The sequence below is a fragment of the Hippopotamus amphibius genome, chromosome 8, assembly GCF_030028045.1.
Source record: "Hippopotamus amphibius kiboko isolate mHipAmp2 chromosome 8, mHipAmp2.hap2, whole genome shotgun sequence".
Classification (NCBI taxonomy): domain Eukaryota; kingdom Metazoa; phylum Chordata; class Mammalia; order Artiodactyla; family Hippopotamidae; genus Hippopotamus; species Hippopotamus amphibius.
Window position 1 is genome coordinate 4807327 of NC_080193.1, and position 15268 is coordinate 4822594.

Below are 15268 nucleotides of genomic sequence, written 5' to 3' on the forward strand. Positions count from 1 at the left end.
GTCCGGCATGCCGCAACGAAGACTTGATGCAGCCAAATAAAATACACAAATATAAAAAAATGTCCTCACGTGTGAAAATTATATGAAATTCAAATTCCAATGTCCACATAAAGTTTCACTGGAACAAAGTCATGTCTACTATTTTTTATTTTGCCAAAGGCTGCTTTTTAAAACACAGCTTTATTGAGATATAATTCACATACCTTAAAATTCACCTAAAGTGTATAGTTAAATGGTTTTTAGCATAGTCACCAAGTTGTGCAGCCATCAGAGTCAAGTTTAGAATATTTTCATCACCTCAAAAATAAACCTCATACTCTTTAGCGATCATTCCCTATCCCCGTACTTCCTTTCCCAGACCTAAGCAATCACAAATCTACTTTCATGACAGATATCCCTCTAATAGAGTTGTATATGAGTAGAATCGTATAATATATGGTCTTTTGTGACTGGCTTCTTCCACTGATGTTTTCAAGGTTCATCCACGTAGTAGCATGTATTGTTATTTCCTTCTCTTTTTTATTGCTAAATAATATCCCATTGTACAAATAGACCACATTTTGCTTATCCATTCATCACCCAATGGACATGTGGGTTGTTTCCACCTTTTGGCTTTTATGAATAATGCTGCTATAAACATTCATGCACAAGTTTCTCTACAGACATGTTTTCCCTTGAGTAGACACCTGCAAGTTACATTGCTGGGCCACATGGTAACTCTATGATGGAGGAACTGCCAGACTCTTTCCAAAGTCGCTATACCATTTTATATTACCACCAGCAGTGTATGAGGATTCCAATGTCTCCATATTCTCACCAACACTTGTTATTATATGCCTTTTAAAAACAATTTTTATTTATTTATTTTTTGGCTGTGTTGGGCCTTCACTGCTGGGTGCCTTTAGCTGCAGAGAGCGGGGACTTTCTCTTCATTGTGGTGCGCGGGCTTCTCATTGTGGTGCCTTTTCTTGCTGTGGAGCGTGGGCGCGCGGGCTCAGTCGTTGTAGCGTATGGGCTTAGTTGCTCCGAGGCATGTGGGATCTTCCTGGACCAGGGATCAAATCTATGTCTCCTGCATTGGCAGGCAGATTCTTAACCACTGCACCACCAGGGAGGTCTCTATATACCTTTTTGATTCTAGTCATCCAGCTGGTTGACTCTCATTGTGGTAAAATGGTATTTCATTGTGGTTTTGATTTGCATTTCCCTGACTGATGACGTTGAGCATCTTGTCATGTACTTATTGGCCGTCTCTATATCTTCCTTAGAGAAATGTCTGTTCAGATCCTTTGTTCATTCCTTAATTGGGTTATTTGCTTGTTTATTACCGAGCTGTGAGTTCTTTATACTACACGTAACAGCCTTATCAGATAAATGACTTGCTAATATTTTTTTCTTTTCACTTTCTTGATGCCCTTCGAAACACAAGTTTTTAATCTTGATGAAGTCCGGTTTATATATTTTCTTCTTCTGTTGCTCATGCTTTTGGTGTTGTCATACCTAAGAATCCTATGCCAAATCCAAAGGCATGAAGATTTATCCCTCTGCTTTTTTCTGAGAGTGTTATAGTTTTAGTTCTTTTATTTAGCCCTTTAAACCATTTTGAGTTAATTTCTGTATATGGTGTAAAGTAAGGGTTCAACTTCACTCTTTTGCATGTGGCTGTCCAGTTGTCTCAGCACCCTTTGTTGAAAAGACTGTTCATGCCTCCAATGAATAGTCTTGACACCCTTGTCAAAAATCAAAGATGTATAGGTTTATTTCTGGACTCTCAAGTCTATTCCATTGATTTGTATGTCTATTTTTATGCCAGTATCACCCAATCCAGATTATGGTTGTTTTGTAGTATTTTTTGAAGTCAGGAAGTGTGAATTTTCCTACTTTGTTCTTCTTTTGCAAGACTGTTTCGGCTCGTCCGGTTCCCTGGCGATTCCATATGAGGTTAGCATCAGCTTGTCAATTTCCACACAGGCGTAAACTGGGATTCTGACAGGGACTGCACGGCATTTGCAGATTAATTTGGGGAATACTGCCTCTTAACAATGCTAAGTTATGATCCGTGAACGAGGAATGTTTTTCCATTTATTTAGATCACCTTTAAATTCTTTCAACAACGTTTTACAATTTTCCAGGGTAGTTTTACATTTCTTTTGCTACATTTATTCCTAAGTATTTTACAGTTTTTGAAGCTATTATAAATTGAATCAGCTTCAGATTTATATTACCTTAATTCCAGTGATTATATAGAAATGTTATTCTATATAGTTCTATTCCCTTCCCCCTTTTCTATAGTATTATAATTATTATATTATATATTATATCTATTAAAGTTACAAACCCAGCAATATATTGCTGTAGTTATTATTTTATCATCTGTAGTCATTTCCTTAGCCCATTACACCTTTGTTCTCACTCACCTCCTTTGCGCTGTTACTGGCACACATATTACATATGTTATGTTTCTATGTTATAGGCCCAGTGGTATATTATATACAAATATTATTGCATATTATACACAAATTATTTTATACAATTGCATTTTAAATCAGTTAAAAGAAGAAAGAAGGAATATATATATTTATACTGTCTTTTATAATTACATGATTACCTTTACTGATGCTCTTTGATTTTTTTATGTGGATTTCAATTACTATCTGGAGTCACTTGCTTTAAGCCTGAAGAACTTCCTTTAATATTTCTTGTAGGTTGGGTCTTTAAACAACAAATTCAAAGTCTTTATTTTAACTTCATTTCGGAAATAAATATATTTATTTCCAGCTATGTTGGATAAAGGATTCCTAGCTGACAAGCTTTTCTTTGAGCATTTTCAATGTTATCCCACTGCCTCTGCCTCCACAGCTTCTGGTGAGGAGGTAGCTGTTAATCTTATTGAGGTTCCCTTATAAGTGCCAAGTCATTTTTCTCTTGCTGCTTTCAGCATTTTTACTATGATGTGTCTGTGAATCTCTTTGTGTTTATCCTCCTTGGAGTTCATTGAGCTTCCTGAATATACAGGTTACTCTTTCTCAATTAATTTAGGAAGTTTCAGCCAATTTGGGGGGAATATTTTTTCTCTCTCCTCTCCTTCTGGTAGTCCCATTACGCATATGTTGGTGCACTGAATGATCCTCACATTTTTCTGAGGCTCTGGACATTTTTCTTCATTCGTTTTCTTTACTTTTCAGCTTACATAATCTCTGTCAATCTATCTTCAAGTACACTAATTATTTCTGCTACCAGTTGGAATCTACCATGAGCCACTCTAGTGAATTTTTTATTTTGGTCATTGTATCTTCCAATTCCAGAATTTTAATTTGGTTCTTTTTATAATTCCTGCCTCTTTATTGATATTCTCTAGTTGATGCAAAAATATCACCATCACACCTTCCTTTTACTTGTTTAATCATGCTTTCCTTTGGTTCTGAGAACATACCTATAGCAACTCTAGGGAGTGGTCAACCCCCCCACCCCGGGGCTTGTTATTGTTATTTGCTTGTTTATTTGTTTAGTGACTGGCTGGATTGTTTCAGCGAAATCTATTTCCCTCTCACAGTGTCAAGGCCTATGATGTCGCTCCTCAGGGAGACATATCTTTGGGTTTGCCCAAAGTCACCCAAGATGACAGTGGTTTTAGTAGGACTCTCTTCCTCTCTTACCCTGATCACACCCAGCTGTTAAACTTCACTAATTGTGGAATATTGTTCTATTATTTTCAACAATACCCTGGGGCGTAACTTGTTCTACAAAGTAATCCAATCAAAAGATGGCTCTTTGAGATCAGTGATTTCTGTTTCCATCCCAGGAGGGCTCTCCCCAGCTTGTTATTCTCTCCTGCAAACTAGCTGGCCTACAATCTAGGCTGTATCTTCATTAAATCCACAAATCTCCTCCCAGTTGCCTTTCATCAAACCTCCAGTTCTTGAGAGCACCCTTAGGCATAAATTTCTCCACACTCTATGGCAAATGAGTCACTACTTTTGGGAAGAGATTTGGAGACTGTTTCTCCCTCCAGGCAAAATCTCTGAACTCTTGATGGAAGGGGGGAGGGGGAGACACACTAGCCTGAGGTCTTCTCAGTTTGCCTCTCCTGGCTGGTACCACCATCTCACAAAGTGGGTGGGGAGACAGAGCAACTAGGACCCCAGGATTCTTGGTGACCACGCCCAGAGTACAGCTCCCATTCATACGTAGGAGTTGGGTGAAAGAAGGAAGCCCCACCTTTCAGCTTCTCGCACCCAGGACTTAGCCTCAGCAGCAAGCAGCCTTGGGCAGAAGCCCTAAAGTCATCCTCTTCCTGGGAAGAAAGCTGTCTATCTGGGAGCTAGGAGGAGAGGGAGCCCAGTGTATTGGGTTGCAGCCGTCCAGAGCTGGGAGCACGGAGGGTGGTAGTTGGTTTTGGTTCAAATACCACAAACTCTCGGGACTTTCCCTGGAGGTCCAGTGGTTAAGACTCCATGTTTCCACTGCAGGGGGCATGGGTTCTATCCTAGGTCAGGGAATTAAGATCCTGCATGCCTCTCAGCCAAAACAAAAACAATACCACAAACTCTTGCGTCTTACCAAATTTTCATATTTTCTTGAGTCGATGTTTCTTCACTTGATGTTTGCCCTTAGGACAATTTCCAGAGGGTCTAGATTGTCTTTTTTAAATGTTTTACCAGTTTACGGGGGACCAGGTCAGGAGTTCCTCACCCTGTCACGCTGGAAGTTGATCCTGTCTAAGGCGGCTTTTGTGCTACCATGGTAGAGCTGAGTTGAGTAGTTGCAACTGAGACCCTAAAGCCTGCAAAGCTGAAAATATTTACTATGTGGCCCTTCACAGAAAAAGTCTGCTGACCCCTGACGTAGTTACTGTTGCCAATGCTGCTGGTCCGCAGGCCACACTTTGAGTAGCAGGAGCTTAAATTACTTGAAAGGCAGTACTGTATTGGCTAAATTCTTGAATCAAAATCCCCCTTCACCATTTACTACATATATGGTTTGGGGTACCTACCTCACTGACTTGTTTTGAGACTTAAGCGTAAGACTATCTGACACCTAGGAAGTATTCAATAAATGATAACTGTTATCATCATGATAGAAAGTAGGGAAAGTTTAAGACACCATCTCTTTCCTCAAAGTCTTTTTTTCCCCCAGAAAATTTAAGCTGTGACAGAAGGAAACAAGTACTATAGACTTTCCAATAAAACGAGACGCAACTGTTAACATCTGGGATATAAAATATTATCTGAAGCTCTACAGAGCTGGAGCTTAAGCGTGACACTGAAAACTAGAATTCGCTACCACGCATGCTTTCAGACTCTTGCAGTAACAATGAATGAAAACCTTCAGAAAGTGCTTCCAAACCCGAAAACCCCATTGGAAAAGAGCAGTGATTATCTTTAACATGAGGATTTGGGCCTAGATGGCCCCTTCCGGTTCTGGCCGAATCTGTCTTTGCCCAGAGACGGTATAAACAGAATCCCGAAGCTTCCACCTCGACTGTCACCGCGGTAAGGGCGTCCGCGTCGGTGCCAGACGCGCACCGGGACCCGATCCCGCCGGGCTCCCCTTCGCCGCAGCCCGTCGGGGCTGCCGGCCGGTTACCTCGCAATTGAACTCCATCTCCGCGTCCATGGTGACGATCCGCACGGTGAACGTCTTGGGCTGCTTCCTCTTGAGCGAGCTGAAGCTCATCCTGGAAGCGATGGCCCCGGCCATGGCGCGGGTCTCAGGCCCGGGACCCTCGTGCCCCAAGGCCTGCGCTCTGGGTCTTTTAGCCTCCCTGGAGGAGCCGCACAGGCCTCAGGGCCACCATGGTGGCCGGCCGGCCGGCCCGAGAGCTGTCTGAGCGGCGCGGGCCCCCAGCGGCCAGCATGGGCCGCGAGGACCCTGCCCCGAGAACGGAAAGGGGAGTTTGGGGGGGGCGGTCCCTGACGGCCACGGGCAGGGATCGCGATCGAGGACCGACGGGGCGGCACGGCCCGGCTCTCCGGCACTCCGGCCGGGGACGCTGGGGACGCCCGGGGACCGGACCCCTAGACGGCAGCGGCCGGGACCCCGCGCGCCTCTCAGCGGCCGACGGAGGTCTCGGGGCCGCGCTGCAGCCGGGCGCGCACGTGCGCGCGTGGCTGTCACCGTCCTCACTCCGCGCGCCCGCGGGAAGCGTCCCCTCCCCGCAGCCCCCGGCCTGCTCCCCGCCCTCGGGCCCCCTAGATCACTACACACAGCGCAACCTAACCGGGCATCTGTCGCCCGGACGCCGCGGTTGGCTGAGAGCTCCGAGGGAGGCTGGACTTTTGCCTCTCTGTCCCGCCTTCTTCAGCATCGCTTAACCAATGGGAAGTTCAGACCTAACTGGAGGCCCGGGCCTGGGCTCGGCGTTGAGTGGCTGAGGCGGCAGTCACTCCGAACGCTTTTGTTCGTGGGGGTACGCCCACTCTAGCAAGACTGGTTGAGGCGGCGGAGCCCGGAGTGCTTCTACCGGGAAAACACGTAGAGGCGGTACCGGGGCGCGAGAGTCGGGTCACCCCGTGGTACCACGAGGGGCCGCCCTTCGGACCAAGTCTGCGCCGAGAGTGGGCCCCCGGGGTCGTGTTTCGGACACCCGGTGGATAATCCTGTTCAGCACTTAATTATACCTGTACTGACCTCTGTTTCTCAAACTTTCAAATCGCTTGTGGAGGCCGTTTAGGTAGCCAGCACTTTTCCCCTCGTCCTTCTGCTTCTCTTTAAGAGAAATTCTAATTATTACCGAAGGAGGGGGTACTAATTGTACCTACCGCATGGGGTTGTTGAGGACTATAAGTAGCTTTAGAACGGTGGCTGGTCATATTAGGTTGAATCCTATGAAATAGCTCTTTTTGTAGTTTGTTTTTTGTTTTTGTTTTTTTTTTAATGAAAGCATTTTGGGGGGAATTCCCTGGCGGTCCAGTGGTTAGGACTCCATGCTTTCACTGCGGCCGGGGTTCAATCCCTGGTCAGGGAATTAAGATCCCTGGGGAAAAAAAAAAAGCTGAGGGGAAAAAAAGTGTTTTTCATTTTTTATTGTGTGTGATTTTCCAATTTCGGATCATATACGTGTATTTATTGTTTTAATGTCTTCAAGGGTTATATGGATGTGTGCGTGCGTGTGCGTGTGCGCGCGCACGCGCGGTGGGGGAGTATAACTTTCTGTATTTTAAAAAAAATCCTATTTTTAAATAACTCTTCATGGTTGAATACCTGAATGGTTGAACAAGAAGCATTCCACAAGTGTTAGCTCTCATTAATAACACCCCCATCTTACAGGTGAAGAAACAGAGGCTCAGCATGATAGAGCTACTTAATGGCTGTCACCCGACTAGTGAGAAGCAAAGCTAGAACTCAAACACAGGCCTGTCCCACCTGGAGGTGGTTGGTATTACCTCTGTTCTGCTCTGCTTGCCTGGTGATGGCATATAACTTGCTCCTCCCTGTTTTTAGCCCCAAGAGCATGAACTACAGTTCTGGAGCACTCAGCAGACACTGTTGCTGTAACTATGCTAATAGCATAAATTAGCTTTTCCCCGTGGGCCCCTGCAGCGCCTGTGAAGCACCAGCCAGGCCCCAAGAATCATTTGCTGGCACGCCCAGCAAGGCTGCCAGGCTGCTGTAGGGGAACTTTATGTCCTGCCTACTGCCAGCAGATTCTCCCCACCTAACTGGTTGTTTAGGGCACTCTGAGCTTAGCGTAGGAGTGTCTTTATTTTCATTGCTTCAGTTCTTCCCTGCAGGTGGGAAAACCAGGCTGGATTCTCCTATGGGCTCCCCACAGGGAGAACAAATCAGGGCTTTAACCCTCAGCCAAGACTGCTGATGGAAAATAAGTGATTTTGGGAACTCACTGAGGACCAGCAAGAAGAGGTGGATCACACAGCAGGGGCTAAAAATGACACTGACGGCCAGTAATACCTCGTTTTTTATGGAGGGCTTGCTAGGTGCTAGGCATTGGGCTAACTGGCCATACGTGCTGAATTTAACATTCTTGAGGGACGGTAGATGTATGGGTCCGGACCTCAGAAGGGAAGCCAGGGCCAGGAGTCAAAATAGGCATGGTGGAATATTATGCTGGCATTAAAAGTGCTGTTCACAGGGACCTCCCCAGTGGTCCAGTGGTTGAGACCCCCTTTCCAATGCAGGGAGTGCGGGCTGGATCCCTGGTTGGGGAGCTAAGATCCCACATGCCTCTCGGCCAAAAAAACAAAACATAAAATAGAAGCAATATTGTAACAAATTCAATAAAGACTTTAAAATAATGGTCCACATCAAAAAGTGCTGTTCACAAAGAATAAATAGAGATGGTAATAGTATGTACCAGATAAGGTTTTGAGAAGGAAAAATTCAGGTAGTGCTCATGAAGAAAGACCTGGCACAGAGACACCAGTTACTAAATATTTGTAACATGAATAAGTGAAGGACATGAGGAAATACGGTCTCAACTATGGGAACAATGTTAATAGCTGCCATATATTAAGTGCTTACCATATAAGGTACTCTGAAAAGCGCTTTGCATGCTTTACTTCTTCTGATCTTTATCAAAACCCTATTTGGTAGGTGTATATCCCTTGTTTATACATGGGGAAATGGAGAAGGCTGAAAGGAAGTAATTTACCCAACATCATAATTGGTAGAGTTGCAATTTGCATATAGGACTGTTTTAATCCAGATCTCACCTGACTTATATTTTGTTCTTTCATTCTTCCAGAAGATCATTGTTTCTCCAAGTGACATCCTTTCCTTCCAGGAGGGCATTTGACAATGTCTGGAGGTTTTGTTTTTGTTTTTTTTTTTGGTTGTCACAGCCAGGGGGTGCCCCGTCCCCTCTATGGGAAGGTCAAGGATGTGAGACCTGGTACCTAAGAATTCTGAGGCCATAGCTTTTTGTTGTTGTTGTTGTTTAAGGGCGAGCCACATGGTTTGCTGGATCTTAGTTCCCCAACCAGGGATTGAACCTGGGCCTCTGCAGTGAAAGCATGGAGTCCTAACCACTGGACCGCCAGGGAATTCCCCTGAGGCCATGGCTAGGATGCTCCAAGGCGCTATCCTGAAGCGCTGAGCCTGGATGAAGGCAGCTGCAGATAACAGCTCCTACCTGAATAACGAGTAAGAACCTACGAGGCCTTAGGAAACCATTGGTACTCTCCCTCTTCTCTTCGGGCCTGGGATTGAAGATCCTTGAATTTGCCCAGGCTGTCACCTGCAGTGTTGGAAGCAGGCAAACCCGAGTAGGAATTTCTACTTTTCTGTGACCTTGGGCATGACTTAGCTTCTTTGACCCTCAGTTACCTCATCTAAAAATGGGCACAATAAAAAATGCTATGACATGTTTAAGAGGCCCTCTTCAATAGGAATGAATATGTATTGAGCACCTTCTATGTCTAAGGTGCTATGTAACCTCGAAAAGGTTTTTACCATTTCTGGACCTCCATTTCACCATCTCTTAAAATGGGGAGAATAGGAAATGGGATTGCAAATAGCAAAGCCTCAGAGCACACACTGATGGACCTTTAGCTGGTGCTGATTTTCATACATGTGCGTTCGCATTTAATTCTCATGATTAAGTAATGATTATGCCCATTCGACAGTTAAGGAAACAGAGGTGCCCAAAGCTAAGTTACTAGCCAAAGACCACACAGCCTATAGAGATAGAGCCTGGATCCCAAACCCAGGCCTCTAGCCCTGGGCCCATGACCTTCCAAGGACAGCGGGCTGCAGGTTACAAGGGGCCTTGTCTATAGCAGGCACTGAAAAACGACTATTTTCTGGCCTAAAATTCATGCTCGTGCCTAATTTGCAATTTTCTGGTATTTCTGTGCTCCTTACTGTGGCAGATAATTTTGAGTCTCAAACCGACATTCTGTATTAGTTTCCAAGGCTGCCGCAGCAAAATCACACAAATCCGGTGGCCCAGAACAACAGAAATGTACTGCCTCACAGCTCTGGAGGCTAGAAGTCTGAGATCAAGGTGTCAGCAGGGTACCTCTAGGGGAAGACCTTTCCTTGCCTCTTGCAGCTTCTGGAATCTCCAGATGTTTTCTGGCTTGTGGCTTTCTAGTAACCAGCCCCTACCCAGGAGCCCAACCAAGCGTTGCCTCATTAGAGCAAAAGATGTTCGCATCACCCAGGCAATTCCAAGGGATTTGGCAGCTCTGTGTCAGGAACCAGGGTCAAAGACCAAATATTTGACCAAAAAGGACTCCTGGTGCTTTTATCACTTAGGAAATTACAAGAGTTTTAGGAGCCAGGAAGGGGGTCGGGCAGAGACTAAATAAAGATTTTCTATTATTTCACAGGACACAATTCAACTCGTAACATTCCCCTTCCAGAAGTGGGCTCCAGGAGCCATATTTCTGCCAGAATGTCTGGGGAGGTCCAGGCAAGTCCCATTTTTTTCAGGAAGGATTCAACACGTTGTATTCCAAGACCTAAGCAGGCGATGAAAGGTGGTCACCGCTCATAAATCTACAACCATCTTACCATATTTTTGCTTTTCATGCTGCCTCCTATCAAAAGGCAGCGTTATCTGTACCGGTGGACACTCTCCTAAATTTACAGCACCGCCTGTCACGGAGGTGGTTCAGTCTTCTTCACAGTGTTTTATCACGTCCAATAGCTGCTCCAAAGTATTGACGTGGGGGCGTGGTTTTCAGCATTGACGTCTCTGCTTTGTGAATGATGTTGACTGATGTTAAAGGCTTTTTAACATGGTCTATAATGACAGTGAGCGGCAAAATAACGGTTCAGTAGTCATAAAAAGCAGTTGCTAGAGTCCAAAGCAGGCTGACCACTGTGTGATTTGTTCCCTAGTGACACGGAATGTGGTCGTTTCCCGGCTCTAGGGGCCCCGCCTTGTGGCAGCACCGTAAACACAATTTACAGTGTATTCCATCCCAAGAGCTTTGAAATTGTTCAGTGTTTAACAGGTTAAAATGTTTCCTTTCTCTGGCATTTGTATGATTTCCAATTTATTCATGGAGTGGCACTTTGATCATGTTTTTATGCGGCACCATGTCAAAGTCACAAAATTCAGATCTGCATGTGGCTTATACTACAGAAAGACTGGAACTTGGCAGTGTGGTTTATGCCCCAGTTGAGATGTAAAAGCTTTCTTGTCCCTGTCGTTCCTGTTTGGGGTCTCATAGGAGCTGGAGGACACAATTCGCAGAGAGCAGTTGGGCCCGAGCATAAAAGCCCATCAATAAGGAGCAGGTGACACTGCCACAGCTGGGTAATTTGTCTCTTTGCTCTTCTGCAGCCCATTCGGCAATGATCTATTTGTCCCAGGGAATAGATGATGGCAGGTTTGTCCATATTTTATACTTATGAACCTGCCTGCCTCTCTTCTCCTGGCTCTGCCCATCTGTCTTTGTCTCTGCTCCTCTCATTTCATTTCACAGAGTGGGTAGTAGGTCTTGGTACCAAATTATGAAGGTAGATTCCATGAGGACAGCTTTGGGAAAGGAGGGAGGGAGGAAAAGAAATAGGTCAGCTCCCTGCGAGAGGGGAGGATAAGCAGGTTTGGGAGAAAGAGATGTCACAGACTCAGTGGTGGGCAGGAAGGGACCTCAGAGAGGAAGGAGGAGGTGGGGAGTACCTAGAACAGAAGATGGTGATGCTGGGGAGGCCTGCTTGTAGAAGATGGCTTGAAGAGCTGAATCAAATCTGAATAATTAAGTTGGGCCTAATGAAGAACCTAATTGTGGTACCCAGCCTCCAAGAATCTCACATGTTGGTATTCACACCCTTGTAACACCCCCTCCCACACTGAGCAGGGCTCACATGTGTAACCAATGGGATATTCAGAAATAACAGAGTGTGATTTCCAAAGCCAATTCACAAAAGTCCTTGGGGGACTTCCCTGGCGGCCCAATGGTTAACACTCAGAGCTTCCACTGCAAGGGGCATGGGTTCTATCCCTGGTCAGGGAACAAAGATCCCACATGCCCCGTGGCACAGCCAAATAAAAAAAATAATAAATTAAAAAAAAAAATCTTGAAGGTCCCACCTTACTCTCTCCTGGATCACTTGTTCTGGGGGAAGCCACCTGCCATGAGGTGAAGACACCCAAGCAGCACCTGGAGAAGTGCACGTGGCAAGGAACTGAGGCCCCCAACCAACAGCCAGCACTGATTTGCCAGGTGTGTCAGCGGCCCACCTTGGAAGCAGATCCCACAGCCTCCGTCAGGCCTTCAGATGACCACAGCCCAAGCCAACATCTTTTCTTTTTTTTTAAATTATTTCATTTTTGGCTGCTTTGGGTTTTCATTGCTGTGTGCGTGCAGGCCTTCTCTAGTTGCAGTGAGCGGGGGCTACTCTTCACTGCCATGTGCAGGCTTCTCGGTGCCGTGGCTTCTCTTGAGACAGAGCACGGGCTCTAGGTGCACAAGCTTCAGTAGTTGTGGCACTTGGGCTCAGCAGTTGTGGCTTGCAGGCTCTAGAGCGCAGGCTCAGAAGTTGTGGCACACGGGCTTAGTTGCTCCGCGGCATGTGGGATCCTCCCGGACCAGGACTCGAACCCATGTCCCCTGCACTGGCAGGTGGATTCTTACCATTGAGCTACCAGGGAAGCCCCCAAGCCAACATCTTGGCTATAACATTGTGGGAGACCCAGAGCCAGAACCAGCCCAGCTAACCACTCATTCCTGAATTCCTGACCCATTTGGAACCATTTGAGATCATAAATGTTTATTGTTTCAAGCTGCTAAATTTTGGGGTAATTTATTCTGCAGTAATTGGAAATGGTCTAATTATATAAGTCCTTATTTGCAGAACTGTCATCCAACATCCATCTGGTTTACTGCCCAGAATGCACAGTCTGTGGGGCAGGGACCCATTCATACCAGGTGCTCAGTTAACCAGCATCACATGTCACTGAGTGCCACAAATATGCCCGCCCCCCCAGCCCTGCCACTTCAAGCAGGGTAAATCGAGTTAGTTAAGCAGGGAAAAGATTCTGGGGTGGAGTGGATGTGTGTCCCAGGGAGAGGGAAAGGGCCACAATTAGGATGACCATACATCCCAGTTTGCCCAGGATAGGGGACATTTAGTGCCCAAACTGGGAAAGTCTGGGGTAAACTGGAATGAGCTGGTCACCCTAGCTGGGGTGGGGGTGGAGGTCTCGAAGCTGTATTCCAGTGAGCCGGCCTGGGTATAGAGACTCATCTTCCATCTCTCTCGCTCAGGGGTGAGAACATGCTCCTAGAGGACCTAGTTTGATCCTCCTATCCCACTCGAATAGGGGGAGATGGGAAGACCATCTTAGAAATGACTAGACCAGCGTGAGGAGGCTGCAGGTCATCCCTCCCTTGTTTTCCCCAGGAGAGGTGGCTAGAAACACCAAGAATTCGATGAGGACTCTCAGTCTAGACCAGGAAGGCCAGCCCTTCCTTGTCCAGGGGTCCTGGCTTCCTGTGGCTTGATTGCCAAATGCCCTCCACCACATGGCCAGCAAGTTGCTACGCAGCCTCTGTTGGCACCGTCCAGTGACAGGTCACCAGGGCCGTCCACTCCATTGTTAGGAAAGTATTCCTCTCACTGAGAGAGAAGATGCCTCCACAGCATCTCTACCCTCTGATGACGCTCAGTGGTGCTGAACAATCCGAACCCATTCCTTCCTGGGGGCCTTTCACATACTGTGCACACGTTGTTTCCTCTGCCCCAGGCGCTCCTTGTCCTGCTCCCTTCTGGCAAACTCTCCCTGCTTAGCCTTCAAAGCTTAGGTCTAAAATCAGGCCACCTGTGAGGCCCAATAGAGATGGTCACGCCCACCTCTCCACACCTGCCACACTAGGTTCCTCCACCACATGACACCAGTGGCATGTTACTTGCTGCACCTCCATCTACCCATCAGGGCTTTTCCTGAGTGGCTGTATCTGGGAACCCTCCAATCATGCGACTTCCAGGATGAGAGGTTCACTCCCTTTTGGTCCCTCTGATCAACCCAAGGAGCAGCTGGGCCCAGCTGTGTCTTCTTGGTTAACACAGAGCAGGCCCCAGGCTTACGGCCCTCTGCCTTAGCTGCAAAGCACCAGCGATACTATCTTCACTGCGTTTATTTTGATGGTTCTGCCTGTGCATAACAGTTGATCTGGGTTTTTTATTTATCACAATGATATACAGTTTCCTTTTTAAATAAGTCATGTAAAGGATACATGTTCATTGTAGCAACTTTAGAAAACGCAAGGAAAAAAAATCATAGTTCAAGCCTCACTTCCATACAGAAGTTATCATTGGCCCTCAAAGCCTACATAAGACCTAGAATTTTCTCTTCCCCCCTCCCCATTATAAGTCCTCACGGCTCCCCACACTTCTTCATCGCCTCTATCACAATCGGCAAAAAATATTTTTATGTATACTTTTCACTTATATGGTAAATATTTAGTTGTCAGGCAGGAGAGGGGAGGGGTAGGCCTAAGGCCTCTGCCTGGGAGGTCAGTAACAGTTTGATTTTTGTCTCCCCCGCCAGGCCTTAAATTCCAAAAGGGCTGGGAGCTTGTCGCTCTCACCACCTTTGGTGTCTCGGAGCTTTAGCACATGGCCTAGCCATGTGGGCTTAATATTTGCTGAAGGAATCTCAGAATGAAAGCCTGCACTGACTCCTCCACCCCAAGCATACCAGGAAGGAACTACCATCAGAGTCAGTGTCAGAGAGTGGACATTCTACTGGGAGGTGTGTATGCACACACCCAGTCTCCGTGGGAGCTATTAGGTTCCTGGCCCCCCTGTGGAGTCTTGCAGACTCTCTGCTTCCACTGAGGTCTGTGACCTGGGGGATTGTGGGTTGAGAAGGGGTTAGTTTGGAAGTCAGGCAAAAGACCTGGGCAGAGCAGGAGAAGGGCGTGGGGCCCCAGGAGGCCCAAGCAGAGATAGGGGGAGGAGGGGGTGGAGAGGGAAGAGGAGATGATGGAGAGAAAGCATCCCTGCAACCCAGAGCCTTGACCATCTGTCTTAAATTGTTAGACAGATTTATCAAAGATTTGTTCCTTTGAAAATGTGATAAACGCTACCTGTGGACCGCCCCTCCGCAGGAAAACGCACAGGAGCACATAACTGTATACGATTTCAGGAGGCTTACTGACCTTCTGTTGCTCATCCTTGAGTGCCCAGTTAAGGACCCCTGGTATTATTGTTCAATGCTCCCATTTTACCGGGGTGGACACCGAGGCCCAGAGTGAGCAAAGGATGTGCTCCAGTGCACAGAACAAGTCTGCAGTAGAGCTGCAGAGAACAAGAATCCCGACGTCTTGCCCGGCATCTGCGTCGCGGGATG

At 46.5% G+C, this 15268-nt stretch overlaps 1 protein-coding gene across 4 annotated transcripts in view; it reads right to left on the reverse strand.

Annotated features, from left to right (window-relative positions):
- Positions 1 to 5717, reverse strand: part of NF2 (NF2, moesin-ezrin-radixin like (MERLIN) tumor suppressor) — a 64721-nt gene extending 59004 nt beyond the window's left edge. For all 4 annotated transcript variants that reach the window (XM_057744445.1, XM_057744446.1, XM_057744447.1 and 1 more), the window contains exon 1: positions 5587 to 5717. In XM_057744445.1, the coding sequence (XP_057600428.1) occupies positions 5587 to 5700 (114 nt within the window). In that variant the 5' untranslated portion in view covers positions 5701 to 5717. The remainder of the gene's footprint in view (positions 1 to 5586) is intronic.
- Positions 5718 to 15268: the final 9551 nt, after the last annotated feature.